Here is a 17,652-nt window from a genome sequence, read left to right on the forward strand (position 1 = left end):
GTGGAATAACTGGCTCATTTGGAAATTCTACGTTCAGCTTTTTGAGGAAGTGTGTTACTGCCTTCCAGAATGGTTGTACTATTTTACAATCCCAAAAACAATGTATAATAGTTCATATCTTGCCACATCCTCTCCAACATTTATTACCTGCTGCCCTGTTAAACTTTGCCACTGTTATTGGAGTGAGATAGTACCTCACTGTAGTTTTTATTTGCATCTCTCTTATTGTCAGTGATCTGGAGCATTTCTTCATGTTTCTGTTTGCCATGAGAAATCTTCCTCTGTAAAAATTATTTCCATGTTTTTGCCCATTTTGTAATTGGGTATGTCATCAAATAAAAACTATTAATTAAATGATTATATTATAAATATTAAGTGCAGTGTTTGCTTTAAAGTTGGCTTTTCTTGTCATTACATTAAACCCCACTGGTCTCCAACTACCTTAACTGCAGACACATAGTTTTGCAGATCATCAATAGCTGTGGGACTACTATATGAGAGAAAGAGTGCTTTCCACACTACAGTAAGACTTTAGTGATGACAGTCATGGAGAAATTGTGGAGAGAGTGTAGCATTGTGTAACCTGAGACTTCTTGCCTTTGTGGTTGCCACAGGTAAAGGTATTCTTTGCTGGATGGTTGATGAAGAAGCTTACTTACATTGGCTCTGAGGCAAACCTTGCTGTAAGACTGAGGTGCCACTGAACTGAAACTAAGACTTTTCACTAATTGAGGAATTGTGTTTTGCCTTGTTAATCCAGCTTGAGACTCCTGGAGTAAACTTGGAATTACATTGTGAGATATTCTTTGTCTTCTCACACATCAACCTATTTACCTAATAAAACCTCATTCTTGGGATTGCCACACCTATGAGTAAAGTTTGTGTGTCAACAACAAATATTAAACCTAATGATTGGTAAAAATAGGTGCAGGACCATGAAGGGTGGTGTGTCTGACCAAGCAGCTATTTGTTTGAGACTATGGATATTATTGATGGGGATAGTTCCCCTTTATTCAGCTAGTGTATGTCATACACAGCCACCCTCATGTTGCATCCACTCCTTTTGCACTTAGTAGATGCTTTACTATTGTTCCAGGTTTTCCTGACCAACAAAAGAAGTAAATTTTTGCTACAACTTATTCCAAGCTTTAAAATATTCTGTTTGCACATAACTATCAAACTGACTGACCAAATATGAATTAGCTATGCAGTTTAATTTAACAGTTTTACTGTTAGGTACCATTGAGTTAGCTGTGACTAACAAAGAGACATTATGAACAACAGATTAACAAGTTTTTAGTTATTTTGTTATGTGTTATCAAGTTGACTGCAACTCATAACAACCCTAGGAACAACAGCTCTGAACCCTGCTCTACTTTGAGCCAGTTTCATTGTCTCTGACACACTTAACCCACTTACCCTAGTCACTGAGTCAATCCATCTCATTCAAGGCCTTCCTCTCTCACACTGTCCCTCCACCCTTCCAAGATGATATCTCTCTTCAAGGGATGGTTCCTCCTGGTAACATACCCAAAGTATGTGAGACAGAGCTTCAAAATCCTTGCCATCAAGGAGATCCTTGGATTTATGTCTCCAAGAAGTACTTGTTTTTTCTCCTACCAGTCCATGGTATACTCAATCCTTTTTTCAACACTAAAATTCAAAGTACATTAATTCTTCTTCTATCATCCTTAGTCACTGTCCAGCTCTCTCATTCATAGCAAGTAATGGCCTGGATCAGGCGCAACTTAGTCTCCAGAGTGACACTGTTGTTCTTCAGTACTCTGGAAAGCTCCCTGACAGCAGACAACTTTTGATTTCTTGGCTATTGGTACCAAGAGTGTTGATTATGTAGCCAAATGAGCTGAAGTTGTTACAATCTCAATTTCTTCACCATCTATCAGGATGCTGCCAATCAACCCACTGGTGAGAACCTTTGTTTTCTTGATGTTGAGCTTCAATCAATACTGATGGCTGCAGTCCTTGACCTTCTTTAGCAAATGCCTCAGGTCCTCCTCAGTTTTCACAGTGAAGGTTGTTATCTGAATAGTCCAGGTTGTTGATGAGTCTCACTCCAATCCTAACGCCACTTTCCTACTCATAGAGTTTCTTGGATCTGTTCCTTATAATGAAAAGGTGTCGAGATAGGATGCATCCCTGGCATACACTTTTCCTGATTTTTTTACCATGCAGTGTTTCCTTGCTTTGTTCTTATGACTGCCTCTGGGTCCAAGTATAGGTTTCACGTAAACACAGTCAAGTGTTCTGGGATTCCCATTCTTCTCAAAATCAACCACAGATTGCTGTAATCTACACAGTTAAACACCTCTGCATAGTCAATGAAGCACAGACAGTTATTCCTCTTGACATACTCTGATTTCAGCTATGATCCATCTGACATTGGCTATAATGTTCCTAGTGCCATTGCCTATTCTCACCCAGCCTGAACATCTGGGAATTATCTTTTGATGTGTTGTTCCAGTCATGTTTGGATTCTCATCAGGATTTTGCTTGCATGTGATATTAATTATATTGTTTGAATATTCCCACACTGTTGGGTCACCTTTTTTTGGAAAGGGAGTAAGTACAGATCTTTACAGTCAGTTGTTCAGGTGTTTGTCCTCCAGATTTCTTGGCACAACTTGGTGAGCATGTCCAGGGCAGCATGTGTTTGTTGAAACATGTCAGTTGGTATTCCACCAATTCCTGGGTTGGTTTTGTTTTGTTTTTTTGCCAGTTCCTTCAGAGCAGCTTGAACTCTTCCTTCATCATCATAGGATCTTGATCATATCAACTTAAAATAAATTAGGGTATAAATAATACCACTATACTAAGAATCATATGTGTGCATATGTGATACACATTCTATGATTGTTATTACTACATAAAAATGTGCTTGCAATATTAATACAAAAATAATATTTCTATAACTCATAGAATTATTCTTTAACAGACATAGTGTTCCAAAGCAAATCACTAATTTGGCACCACAAATATGAACATTTTTCATCTCCAAAGCTAGAATCAATAATCATTTGCTTTCTTTTTAGTTAGAGATTACATTAAAGATTTAAGTTGAATTAATGAGCTCACAATGCACCTTAGGAACATAGAAACTCTGTGTACTTGCTTTATTATGTATTATTCACGTACCGTCTGGGAAGTCAGGATGGCTGAGTTGCAGATCTTTGCAAGTTCGGGCTGGATTACTTTGTGTGCCCATTGGAAACTTCATATGCTCAATGTCTTGTTTCAGAGAATTGAGGGAACCAAATATTTCTTCCATTCCATCTGAATAATCAAGAATATTGTCGCCTGCATCTGCTTGCATGCTTTCAGTATGTCTTCTTGTTTTTTTGGGTGACAAGATTGGTAAAGGTTGGATTACTTCACCAGGTGGGCCCTGTAAAAGAGATAATAATTTATGTGAACTTGTTTCAGGAGCACAAAACTTCCTGCAGATATTAGCAGTTCCGATTTATTACATGCTATAGAAACTAGAGTTGGTTTGGGTTTTAGTTTTTCCATAACATCTGCAAAACAAACATGTCCGATTCTATTTATTTGTACACGAATCCAACCCACTGCTGTTGGGTCAAGGCTGACTCATGCCTAAGACACAGCACAATAGACCTATAGTGTTACAAGGATTGTAATCTTTATAAAAGCAAACCACCACATCTTCAACCTACAGACAACCTGGCAGGTTTAACCCGCTGATGTTTTGGTTAGCACTTTAACTACTAGATGACTAGGGCTCTTCTTTATATCTATGCAAGTAGACCTTGAAGATATTGTGGGTTCAGTTCTGCATCACCACAGCAAAGCAATTATCACAATAAAAGCAAGTCACATGAATTTATAAAATCTTTGGTATCCCAGTGCATGTGAAAGCTGTGCTTACATTAAGCTACAGTCTATTAAGGGTACAATAACATTGTGAAAAAGTTTGAAATATTGTCAGAATTAGCAAAATGAGAGAGACGTGAAGTCAGCACACATTGCCAGACAAATGACTAAGAAAGAGTTACTTGACGTAGTGTTTCCACAGACCTTCAATTTGTAAAAAAGCAGTATTTTATGTTGGTATATATTTAAATTCTTGTTGTTGTTGATTGCCATAGAGTTGAGCATGACTCATAGCAACCCTATGAAAAAAAGACCTGAAGCCTTTCTATAACTATCGTCATTTACCAAAGTTCATAGAGTTTCCAGAGGCATTAGGTTAGAAAGTGGATGCCACTCCTGCTTCCAAATATATTTGTGCTATATATAGCATATTTATATAAAAAATTATAACATTTATATACATATAACAATTGTGTGCTTGTGTATAGAATTTTTTAAAATTTAAAACAAATTTAGGGGGAGAATTGAGGTGGAAACTAATCCTATAGTTCCTATCTATACCAATGAGTTTCTTGGTAGTCAAGTGGTAAGTATCTACAGCTGCCAACAATAACAAATCAGTGACGGAACATCCTATGGAGCACAGTTCTTCTTTGGCACATATTCTGTGAGTTAGAATCTACTATATGACAACTAATTACTGATTATCCATATAAGTAATAGAGTGTTCTAGTCGGTTAGAGTGAGGAGCTCTGCTGCCAGTGAACAGGTATGCATTTCAAATCCATCAGCTGTTCCAAGGGAGGGAGACGGGCAATCCTCTCTTTTGCTATTTATTGCCTCTGCAAACCTGCTGGAGGGTCAGGTATGGGTAAATTCTACTCGATGCTCACTATAACATACAAGTTATGAAGCACAGATTTATGTGGCATATATTAAATAAGTTATTTTGTTATTAATTAGTCCTCATTTGTTTGCCCTATCATTGGAACTAGATTTTTAAGTCTCTGAGGAAGGGAAGAGCATATAATGGTACAAAGAGTATAAATAAGGGTATAATAAATATATAGCCACACATACAGAAGGAACATTCTGGTGGCCTAGTAGCAAGAAACTGCACTGCAATTACTAAGGCACATGATTTGAATCCACTAGCTGCTCCACAGGAGAAAGATGGGCTATCTTCTGTGCGATTTACTTGCAGTTTGCGATTTATGTGCGATTGCCTTAGAAAACCCTCTGAAGGTCAGCTATGGGTCAATTCTGACTCAACAGGCATATAACAACAACATACGTGTAGGAATTTATTTCAAATGATTACAACATCGATCTTTAAAATGTACTAACTTAAAAACAATATAAACATCAAATACACTTGGGTGAGAGAGGTAATTGAAATTGTGTTTTTGTACAATGAACCCACTACTTTTGAATTTGTTCTCTCCCACAGTGACCCTCTCTTGATTATGCAGTGCTTTCATTCTTTATAGGAGGAGACTGCACACCTTTGTTCCTTGGAAAGGATGGTAAATTTGCAATGTCTACCTTTTGATTTTCTGTCAGACATGCAACATGTTACCCCACCAGGGCTCTTGTAACAGAAATGTATTAAACTTTCATTTATCATAGATTTTCATTTGCAAACTATGATTTAGCAGTTGGGTAATCACTGAAGCCTCGAAAATAATAGTATTAGTAAATAGTAGCTAAGGAACTCTGATGATCTAACGCATAACGAGTTGCAGTGTCAACCCTTGAAAAAAGGGATGGGGGGTTGAATCACCAGTTCTCCATAGGAGAAAGATGGGCAATTTTCTTGGGTGCAGTATACAGTCTCTTAAAGCTCAATCATGGGTTAGTATGAGATGGTTCTGACTCAGCAGCACAAAATAATAGCAACAAAAACAACAAATAGTAGCTACCATTGTTTATTATTATTATTTGCATTGGGATAAAATGTCAAGCATATGAACTATTGTCTTTTTTCTTAGTGTCAAAAAGAACTGTATTTTGGGCCATGTTATCAGATTTCATTAAAGTATAGCACCAAAAATTATTATTTTCTAAAAAACTAAAAAGGAAATCACTTTATCATAATATATATTTAAGATATTTTTATATTTAAAGGATTGAAATTGTTTCAAGGACAAGCATTTGTATATAGACTTAATTACTTCATTGATGAGTTACCACTTCCTAGAATATCAGCACCCAACATCCTTTAATGTAGCCTCTGTAGTTCAAAATATTGTTGTACTTACTGGAGGTCCAGGAGGCCCAGGGGGACCACTATCACCCTTCTGGCCAGCAGGACCCTGTTAGAAAGAGAAAAAGGAAGGTGACATAAATTATCGCTAAAGTTTATGAATATCACCAAAACCCCAAAATGTCAAAGAGGCAAGTACTCACAGTAGAGCCTTTGTTACCCTTTGGACCTTGAGGACCCTAGAAAACAGAAAAGTAAAAGCATGGACAAAAATCTTGCAAATGTTTTTTTTTTTTTTGGTGTATTTGTAAATGAATCCTATCTTACAGGATTTTAAATAGTACTTACTGGTAAACCTGGAGGTCCAGGTGGGCCTAAGGGACCAGGAGAGCCAGGAAGACCCTAAATAAAAATAAATAATAAATAATAAAAAATTATCCTCTGATACTCTATCTTAATGTAATGTAGAAAATAACAATACATGGTATGTAGTTTAGAGAGGTAGGAAAATTTCGTGATGGTCTGAAGTCTTACGACTGAGAATTTTAGCAATAAAATTGCAAGATGACCTGAATTTTTTTCATTTCCTTTGTTCCCAGGCCATAAATTTTTTTCACATATTTTTATATCCCTATATCCATCTAAATGATAATTTGTAAATGGTCAGGATTCAATAAACATTTGCACAATTAATTATTGAACTGAAATTTTTATCATTTCTAACATCAATCTTATTTAAAGTTACTTACTCTGAGGTTAAACAAAGATTTTTTTAAAAAACTTCATGCATTCTAGCAGATTAGGCTAAAGATGCTATAAATTTCTTTGTCATGTATAAAGGAAAATTGAGAGAGGAGAGAGAAAAAAGCTAGAGAGAGAAAAAAGCTAGAGAGAGAAAAAAGCTAGAGAGAGAAAAAAGCTAGAGAGAGGGAGAGAGAGAGAGAGAGACAGAGAGAGAGAGAGATGCGGAAGGAGGAGGTAAAGGAAGAGAGAGAAAGAGACTGGAAAGGAATAGGAAAACTATTAATATCTTTACTCACTCCATCTCCCTTTGCTCCAGGAGAACCTTGAGTTCCAGGGAGTCCTCTGTCACCCTTTTCACCTTGTTCTCCAGGAGGACCTATCAGGCCAATTAAACCAGGATGTCCCTTTGGGAGGTAGGAAAAGAAGTTTAGTACTGTATTAGAAGGAGCTGTGATGGTATGTATGGTCTGTGGGAGTTACAGCTACGTTACCAAATTCAAATTATCAAATATTTTACATTAAATTCTGTAGATAAAGAATAGTTTAAAATGGAATATTTTTCTGAATGGAAGGTATACATAAGAACTTCTTACTCCTTCAAGCAATATAATTTACTAATTAAATTAAGGCACACTTTCAGTAAAGCTAAGGTGTATTATATAATGGAATACATTTAAAAACTGTAATCTCCTAAAATTCAATTACTTGAAAGGAATTTTGTCAACTGAGAGAATAACAAAGACAACGAATAATATTGCCAAAGATTATACCCAGAATTCATTACTTTAATAAGCATCTCATTTTATGTGGAATAATTTCTAGTCTTTGAAGACACTGCAAACTTTAAATATCATGTGGGGACTTAAAAATAGTCCAAACAATATTAAGACCATGGTGTATAAAACCAATTTTCTTTAATTGTTTTGTAGGCTTTAGTATATATTCTGGAAAATTACTATTTATATTTCTGGCTAATTTTTAAAAAAACTGTTCACATAAAGCATAAAATAGTGCTATAATTACCTCGTCTATTCACTTCTATAAAGATTTTTAAGTGAAATGATATACTTTATTCATATGGTTCTTACAAGGGGACAGTGTGAAGGTACAACATGGAATTCTGGTACATTTCTCACTATAACTTTTCATTATTTTTTCTTCTTAAATGCATCTGAGAATCTGAAGACTGGCAGATTCTTCAATGGTTAGACTGTAAAGGGTATTCCAAATTTCCTTTTGAGTGAATAGAATATGTACCAAACCTTGCCTCCACAATTAGAATAAAAAACTTGTAAAAATATGTTCTTTTTTCCTCACCTTCTCACCCTTGGAACCAGGATCACCTTTGAGACCAGGTAAACCAGGAGGTCCCTAAATACAAGGATAAAGTGAATACATAATTCAGGTTTGAGTTAAAATGTCCCAATGCTACTAACAGATCTTGAATTATAAAGAGTGGATTTTTAACTATATAAATCTTGGAAGAAAAAAGTTTCACATTGTACTTTATCAAATATTTTCATGGCAAAGCTGTAAAAGGTTGCAATCATGAAAAAATAATTTTTATTGTTAATGTCAGTAAACTTTTGAGAACTAAATTTTGATTGTTACACAAAAAATTAAAACAACAATTTTGATAATCTTTTTTTTTTGCATTTGAATAAGAATTTTTTTCAAGACCCATACTGCATGATGCCGCAGAGGACTTGATGACACATAAAAAACAACTACTTCTTTTTTTCCTGAGTATTCTGCAGAATAGTAATATAACTTCTTTATAAATTATTTTAAACTAGGATCTTGTAATTTTGCTAGATTATAACCATTTTCTGAATTCTGACTTGGATTTTTCTCACTTGATATAACTTTCATTATGAAGAATAGACTATTATTTCATTATAAAGCTTTCATTATGACTTTTGTAAAGAAAAATATTTAGAGTACAGAATAATTGCATTGATAGCATAGATTTATAGCATGTCTGTTAATCTACAAAATTATTTTGATAACTCTTTTCTATATTTCTAACAATCCAGAAGAAGTATCTACTTGCATACATTTTATTTGTAAGATACTAGCTCACTGGGCTTTGTGGAAAATTTGGACTTCAAAGTCAGGTATCTGATTCCAAATTAAAAGTATTTCTATCACATAAAAGTCCATGTCAAACTGAAATCTTAATGCCACTGAGTCAGTACAAGCTCATAGCCATCTCTTTGAAGCTTTAAATCAGTCAAGATTCAATTCTCCATCTTTCTTCCTGGGAGATGATGCTGGATTTGAGCAACCAGATAAGTGTGATCTTTGTGTTAAGGTGCAACTCCCTGTGGACTAAATCACCAGAGTCCTTAGAGTCATGCTTATGGAAACCCTATGAACTTTGGTAAATGTCAATGGTTTCCCATAGGCTGTAAATCACTATGGTAGGAGACCCTCAATCTTTCTCTCAGAAATTGGTTGGTGGTTCTCAAATGTCAACTTAAAATGAACTGATATGTTATGCACTAGTCCAACAGTAATCATTATATATTCTATAATATATGAATTTGTTGATTTTATTTATCCTAATTAATCCCATATGAATACCCAAAAATCAAAGATACTAATAAAAAGTTAAGGGGACATACTGATTAGATTTCTATGTGATAGTCATTGTCAAGATAATTAGATAAGCTATTCCTGCTATAGATGTCTTCATTTGGCAGTAGAAAGACTCGGGGAATTACCAAATGTGACATTATTTCTCTTATTTTTAATGGAGCAGATGTCCACAAACTTTAAACTTTGTGAGATCGCAAAGAATATCAGTGAAAAAGCAAGAATTTGAACTAATTTAATGATTTGGACCAAAGTTCCTTCCACTAAAACAGATACCTGTATACTATTATCTTCTTTAATTGTGTTATAAAATATTCAACTTAAAATTCTTTTTTTCCAGATTATTTATGTCTATGTAGTGCCTCCTCCCAAGTAATGACTGAATTCTCTGCACAAAATGTCATGAGCTTAAAAAATCTTGTACTAAGTAGTAGAGCTCTGATGGCATAATATAAAGGATAGCACCGCCAACTCAAAAGCCATGCTAAAAAAATGCCATGCTACTGACTAGTAAAGCACACCATAGACTCCTTGGAAGAAAGCTGATTAGTCTCTTCCTATTGGGCTTTACAGCCTCAGACACTCAAGGGTGGTTCATCATGAGTCACAGTCGTTCGATTACAGTGAATGAACTGTTGCTGCTGTGAGCATTGAAAACATTAATTTTGTTTCCAAAGTAAAAGAAAAGAATGCCATCTACCTCGATGGTGTTTTTGGTCATAATTCTTTAGCTGGATTTTGGTCTAAATTATTTATAGATTTAATAATAAAACAATTTACCTTTTTATGCAAACCATCTCTATTTAAATAGCTTAATTTTATATATTAATTACCAAGGAATCTATCCTTTAACTACACTGCAACAGAGACTCTGATAGAAAGTTTAATCACACTAATAGAAAATTTTTAAGTATTTGGTTCATGAAATTAAGGTCATGATAATTAGGACCCACATGTAGGTCAAAATCAAAAAACATAAGGCACTGAGAAATCTAACTAAGGCAAAATTACTCATTTGGTTTCTCTATGAATTTGAATTACATTGATTGAATTATTTAAATTCTATTTCCACAATGGTTTGGTGTCTGGCTTGGTTTTTTGTTTTTATTTTTCTCCTCCTCTCCCTGGTATGGCACTGTTTTTGTTATGTGCCTTTAAGTAGAACTGACTCATAGCTGAGCCTTCAGTGGGTTTTCAGAGTCTGTAAATCGCTTGGGAGGAGACTGCCCATTGTTCGCCCATGGAGAAGCTGGTGGATTTGTCTATATGCCTTGGATATGGCACTGCACCTCCCTAAGAAAGGAAACTTTTTAAACTTGTGGCTGTCACAAAGCTGTTTCTGTGATTAGGTACCAATCAGTTTCAACACATTTTGACTCCTAGTTATGCACTGGAACCACCCAGAGGGTTTTCCTGGCTGCAGTTTTATAGAAGGAAATAATCAGGTCTTTTATCCACAGAGCAACTGAGTAGGCTCAAAACATCAATCTTCTGGTTCGATTCCAGGGCATGACTGATATATAGCTATTAAAAAGAAACATATTCTATAGCTTAAAATGATGAAGCTATTTAAAAAGATGAGTCTTTTTTCTTTCTTATATATTGATTTCACATTCACCTATCTCATACATACGACACAGATTTTTTGCTGTGAGAGAAATGATAAGGAATGTGTTTACAGGACATCAATATTTATTTCCATTATTAATTCACTCTCTAAAGTCCTCAAGTCTTGGATAAGTGACTCACAATATCTGAGCTTTAACAACAAAAGTATTTTAATAATAATAGCTGACATAATGTTTTAAAAGAGAAACTAGACAGATGAAAGCACTGCATAAAGAGTGAAGCATAATATAAATGATAATTAGTATTATCATTATATTTTTATATATTTTACAAACAGCTATAAACTTTCCTTTCCCATTCAATAATGCAACAAAAATGACAAGGAAAGAAACAAATACAGACAGACTGAGGAATCTAATTACTGAGACCTAATGAGAAATATATATAAACATTGTTTTGTAATGCATTCCATTATTGTCTCAATATGTATTATTCATGAATGAGTTAAAGAAAATGGGTTTTAATTCATCTAAGCTAAAAATATTTCAGGATTTTATGCACTATATTTAAGAAGGAATTTGCCAAACTGACTTAGTTTCTTATTGCTTTCATCAGTTGAAAAAAATAAGTTGGCCAAGTTATAATATTGATAGTAGTTATAAATAACATTCTGAACCTGAAAGAGACCAAAAGCATCAACTCTGCATATAAAAATGTTATCCCAAGTTTAGGATATGTATTTTATATTTCCTCTTAAGGATATTATAAATTGAAAATCTCTAGGGAAATACATAATTCATAAGTAATAAACTGAAAAGGAAAACAGGGATGATACATTCTTAAGTGTCTAGAATATACAATCAACCATTTTCCCCTGCAGTATTATACTTTAGAGAATATTTGCTTTGATACGCATCTCAAAACTCTAATGTATTAAACTTTAAAGAAACTGCAGAATCTACATGCTATTTAGAATGTAAAATTAGGAAATACTGTTTAATTTGGTGAAAAGCAAATTCTTTGTTGTTTAACTCAATTTAATTATCAAGAAATGCTAAGCATCTAAATCTTCTTTAAAGTAAGACATTTAAAAAAATGAAACATCATTTTAGTAGTCTAACCTACTTTTTCATGGTTTGAAAAATAATGTTTAAGTATTTTACTTATTCGTCTCTTAATAGAAGGATTGTAAAATATTGCTAATGTAAGCCTGATTAAAATTAAATATTGAACCTTTTTTAGGTACATCATAAGATATTTTTAAATAAAAATATCTGCAAGGCTAAAAATGAGAAAGTTTAATACTAAAATTCATTAAATAAAATATTAAATAATGTAAAACTATTAAACCACAGTAAGTCTTTGTAGCAGTGGCAACTATATAGCCACAGTTACTCTTTAGTATTTTAAAAAATGTTCTTAATCTTATTTCACACTTGCTATCTTATCAGAAAAAAATCTAATTATATCCTTTATATAATATTATTATTGTAGTTAGATTTTCTTCAGCTTTCCATACAAACTATTTATGTTTGCTCCATATTGAGAGTCTATCTATCCTCATAATGTATCTCCTTTGTGCAATTTACTCTCTCTGAAGACTCTCTGGAGGGTCAGGAAAAGTAAAAAAAAAAAAAAAAAGATAGCTATAGGGGAAAGAAAGAGTGAGGCACAGTGAATCAATGCATATACAATTAAATTATTTTTATCATTAAATATGAGAAATATTTTATTTTTAATATTTTAATAAGCTGGCTGATAGGAGAAGTGTACTATCTCACTATTGGAAATTTCCTTACAGTCTTATGCAATGGTTCAGACTGATGCCCGAATGATAAAGGGTAACAATAATAAATTTGAGCTAGAAGCTGGTCAAAGCACTTGAAGGAAAAGCCTTAAATTATAGCCACCTAGATTGTACAATAATGGTTTCCCATTTTAGACATTGTTTGGTGCAGCTCCTAGTTGAAAAAAAAGTTTTAGAAGCAGGAGTGGCATCCACTTTCTAAACCACATGCCTCTGCAAACTCTATGAACTTGGAAAAACAATGATAGCTATGGAAAGACATTGGATCTTTCATTCATACAGGCACTATGAGTCAACCTCAACTAAGCTCAATTAACAACAACAATATATTGTAAAATGTTACAACTACCCTGGAAGACAGTTTGATGCTTCCTCAAAAAGCTAAACATAGAAATTCCATATGACCCAAGTATACCACTGATTAGAAAATACCCAGAGAAAATGAGAACTGAGGCACAAATGGAGACATGTACACCAAAGTTCATAGCAGCATTACTCACTATTGCAAGAACATGGAAATAGGCCAGATGTCCAAACACAATTGAATGGATTGATAAAGAATGGTCATCACACAATGAAATACTATGCAGCATGCAGGAGCAAGGATTTTGTAAATTATTACCCACCTTGGGAGCTACTGAAGAGCATTATACTAAGTGAACTAACTGATTCCCGCAAGGACAAATATTCTATAAAACTATTATTGTAGAATATGTATGAGGATCTAAGGTCAGGGGTGAGTTGAAGCAGAGGGGTGAGGATGTGTGTATCTGAGGGAGATTAATCATGGGGTTGTAAAATTTGATAGGTGGAGAGATAAGGGAAATGGGAAGGCTATGTTGTGGAAAATAAATGTATTTTAATTTCACAAATAAAATAGTATAAATAAATAATATAAAATAGAATGTATATGAATGATTGTATGAAAGACAATGTAAATGAAAGATTGTATAAAACAATGTATATGAATGAAACATACTTTAAAGGTATTATTATAGGAAAATCAATAAAAAAATATGTAAAAAAAATATAGCCCCTTCTTTGACTCTCAATCTCTGCCACCTATGAACGCAGCCTTGGACGTCATCAATCACAGGTGATGAATATTAGTTCCAAAGACAAGGATGTCTAATAGCTCAAGGAACAGCTGATTCCTTCTATTTCAAATAACTTTATTGGACTGTTAGGGTTTATGCAATACATTCCAATAACATAGGGGTTTCTGCTTTGCAAAAAATTTTACTCAATTATTTTTTATATTATTTTAAAAAGACAGGTTTTATATAAACTCTAATAGATTTAATAATATAGAATAAGTAGACACCAAACAGATGTTATTTTACAAGTTTTAAAACATCTATTTCACTCCAAAAATTTATCTTCTAAAAGTCCTTAGCAAATTGCTAAACTATGATCTATATGAGTAATGGCTGTCCTGTCAGAGTTCAATATCTTCCCCCCCCACCCCAGTTTGGAGAGAAGAGGACCTGTAAGTTGTTTATACTAAATAGCTAAATACTATTTAAAAATAGAGGGATAAATATTTCTGTAGTTTTATCTTAGCAGTAGAATGTTAACAGTAAATTATGAACAGATTCTATATGGGGTAGACAGCTGACAGGTATTTTTGAAAATAGTTTAATAAGTTAATGAGGGGAAATACAACAGGGAGATAATTTTATTCAGATAAAATTCATATGGATACATTTCAAAGATTAACCAAATACTTATGTTAGATTTTATACTCTTTTTTACACTATTTAAACTATTATTCACTTTGTCTCCCACTTTTTATCCAATATAAGCTTCTTTTTCACTTCTATAGTATTTTAAAAAGCTTCCAATCAGTGAAGACTCTACAAAAGAGATATATATCCTCTTAGGTGCCGACCCAACTTCCCTCTGCTGAACTCCAGCACAATACTTACATCATCTATCCTTTTCCTTTCTCACACTTCTATTGATAGTACGCATGAGTAAATTGGGATGATAATTATTTTCCCTTAAACAAGGAACAGTTTATTTTGTTTTTCTATATTTCTTAATATTTAATATATTAATTTAGTGAGTGCTTATGTGATGCCCAAGATGTCCTGGTGGCATACTAAGTATATGTTGGTTACTAACTGAAAGGCTGGCAATTCAAATCTAACAGTTTCTCAGAGGCGCAGCCCCTTTTTTTCTTAAATAATTTTAATGAACATTTACAGAGAATTTGGATTTCCATTCATTCATTGCTGCACTTCTCTATCCGCCCAGCCTTCTCCCCCCAAGCCCCCGTCCCCTAGTTCGCTCCTTTCTTTCAAAAGTAAAAGAAAGACTCCCTCCCTGGTACACAATCCCCCTGCACCCCGCCCACGGCCCCAAATACATTCCACTATGCAACCTTAATTGTGGACTCTTGTGATAACCATAATACCCTATCATACATCGCTTTTAAATTATTCAGTCCCTCATCTGTTTCAGTGCAGTATACACAATTTATCTAGTTTTTCTCAGTCTTACCCCCACCCTGATATCAGTCCCATTTTACAGCAGTGGCACCATACAATATTTGTCCTTTTGTGACTGAGATATTTCACTCAGCATAATGTCCTCCAGGCTCACCCATTTTGCATGAGTTCCTTGTTTTTCAATGCAGCATAGTATTCCATTGTGTGAATATACCACAGATTCTCTAGCCATTCGTTTGTTGATGGGCACCTGGGTTGTTTCCAACTCCTTGCTATTGTGAACAAAGCTGCAATAAACATGGGTGTGCATATATCTGCTTGGATGTCAGTTATGGTCTCTTTGGGGTATATTCTCAGTAGTGGAGTTGCTGGGTCAAATAGTATCTCTATTTGCAACTTTTTGAGAAAGCACCATACCACCTTCCACAGTGGTTGCACCATTTTACACTCCCACCAAAAGTGAATAAAGGTACCAGTCTCTCCACAACCTTGCCAGCATTTGTTGTTTGCTGTTCTGTTAAATTTTGCTATTCTTACTGGGGTGAGATGATATCTCATAGTTGTTTTGATTTGCATCTCTCTTAGAGCTAGGGATTTTGAACATTTCTTCATGTGCTTGTTGGCCATCTGAATGTCTTCTTCAGTGAAGTGTCTGTTCATATCCTGTGCCCATTTTTCAATTGGATTATTTACCTTTATCTTGTTGTGGTGCTCCCCTTTTTTTCTTAGACTCAGTGGAGGGCTGTTACGAATCAGAATCTACTCAGTACCAATGGCTTTTGGGGATATAAGGTGTCTTCTATGTGTCAAGCAATACTCTAAAGGCTTTAAGATACTAAATGAGTCAAAATAAGAATGTTATGGGTTGTTGTTGATTGCCATCAAGTTGAGCATGACTCATGGCAACTCTATGAACAAAAGTTCTGAAGCCTTTCTATAACTCTCATCATTTATCAAAGCTCATAGTTTCCAGAGGTATGATTTTTAGGAAGTGGATGCCACTGCTGCTATCCCTATTTAGCACATTTAAATGCCATAAAGTTCAATAAGATAGATAGAATTAATATGCACATTTTATAACTGAAGAACTAGAAAATAAAGAAATTGAATACTTTTGCTAAAATTCAGTAAGTTTAACGGTGGGTTTATAAGAGAATCCAGAAAATTTGGCTCCAGAGTTGATATACTACTTGCCCTTTTATTTTCCAGAAATGTTGTTGTTGCTATGTGTTGTCGGGTCACCGCGACTCATAATGATCCTATACACAACAGCCCTAAACCCTGCTCTGTCCTGTGCCAGTCTCACTGTCTCTGATACACCCACTCCCATTACCCTAATCACTGAATCAATCTACCTCATAGAGGGTCTTCCCCTCCTGCACTGTCCCTCCACCCTCACAAGCACGATGTCCCTCTCCAAGGATATAAAACAAAAGCATAAAAATATTTATTTCATTGGAAAAATTGTTTAAACTGCTTCAAAAGGCATTCTGAAAATCCTCTATCTGCTTCACTTACTTTATGGGGACTAAACAGCATCTTCATTGAAATTAGACATCACTGAACATCAAGAACAACTGAAAGTACAATTATAATGTACTCACATTATAAGTGATACCCCCTTAAAATATGCCTAAAGAAAAAAAATGGGACCTGAATTACTCAATTCTGATTTTTGTAATTTTACTTTGCCTAAAAGGATTTGAGTTGTTCACCTTTATAACTATATATTTACATTTGCCTAAATGTAAAATTGCATTTACAGATGACCTCCAAATTGTAGGAATCATTTGATTCTGATTCACTGTAACTTTATATTTCCAATGTTTTCTTTCTCTTTATTCTTTATGCCTAGAGAAAGAAAATGCAATAAACCTATTGAGATTGCCATCTATACTACAGATTCTTGGAAGGAGGAGTAGTATCCACTTCCTAAACAGCATACCTCTAGAAACTCTATGAATATTGATAAATGGTGATGGTTTTGGAAGAGCTTTAGACCTTTGATCATGGGGTAGCTATGAGTCATGCTAGACTTGATGGCAATCAACAACAACAAAAACAACTGTAAAATATACACATGTAAGGGAGCTCTGGTGGCCTAGTGGCAAGAAGCTGCACTGCAATCCTGAAAGCACACAGTTCAAATCCATCAGATCCTCTCCTCCTGTACTAGTCATATCCAATTTGACGGTACACACACACACAAAATAATAAAATTTAAAAAAAATAAAAAAAAATATATGTGCAAAATGTTGATATCATAAAAATACTAACTTTTGCAAGCCAGAATTAGATAGTACATTTGAAATTCATTAGATAAATACTTTTCTTTTTTTCAGGTACACACACATTTATTTAAAAGATGTACTGCATAGTGACTACAATAGGCTCAAGCGTAATGATGTAGGATAGGATACTGTTCA

The 17,652-nt window shown here is 34.3% G+C and overlaps 1 protein-coding gene across 4 annotated transcripts in view; it reads right to left on the minus strand.

Annotated features, from left to right (window-relative positions):
• COL11A1 (collagen, type XI, alpha 1) overlaps window positions 1-17,652 on the minus strand; it is a 380,126-nt gene that overhangs the window by 16,906 nt on the left and 345,568 nt on the right. For all 4 annotated transcript variants that reach the window (XM_006882457.1, XM_006882455.1, XM_006882458.1 and 1 more), the window contains 6 exons: window positions 8,117-8,170; window positions 7,096-7,203; window positions 6,404-6,457; window positions 6,259-6,294; window positions 6,111-6,164; window positions 3,154-3,403 (listed from right to left, as the gene is read on the minus strand). In XM_006882457.1, the coding sequence (XP_006882519.1) occupies window positions 3,154-3,403; window positions 6,111-6,164; window positions 6,259-6,294; window positions 6,404-6,457; window positions 7,096-7,203; window positions 8,117-8,170 (556 nt within the window). The remainder of the gene's footprint in view (window positions 1-3,153; window positions 3,404-6,110; window positions 6,165-6,258; window positions 6,295-6,403; window positions 6,458-7,095; window positions 7,204-8,116; window positions 8,171-17,652) is intronic.

Source organism: Elephantulus edwardii, unplaced genomic scaffold (assembly GCF_000299155.1).
Source record: "Elephantulus edwardii isolate Elephantulus edwardi_28Jun2011 unplaced genomic scaffold, EleEdw1.0 scaffold00020, whole genome shotgun sequence".
Classification (NCBI taxonomy): domain Eukaryota; kingdom Metazoa; phylum Chordata; class Mammalia; order Macroscelidea; family Macroscelididae; genus Elephantulus; species Elephantulus edwardii.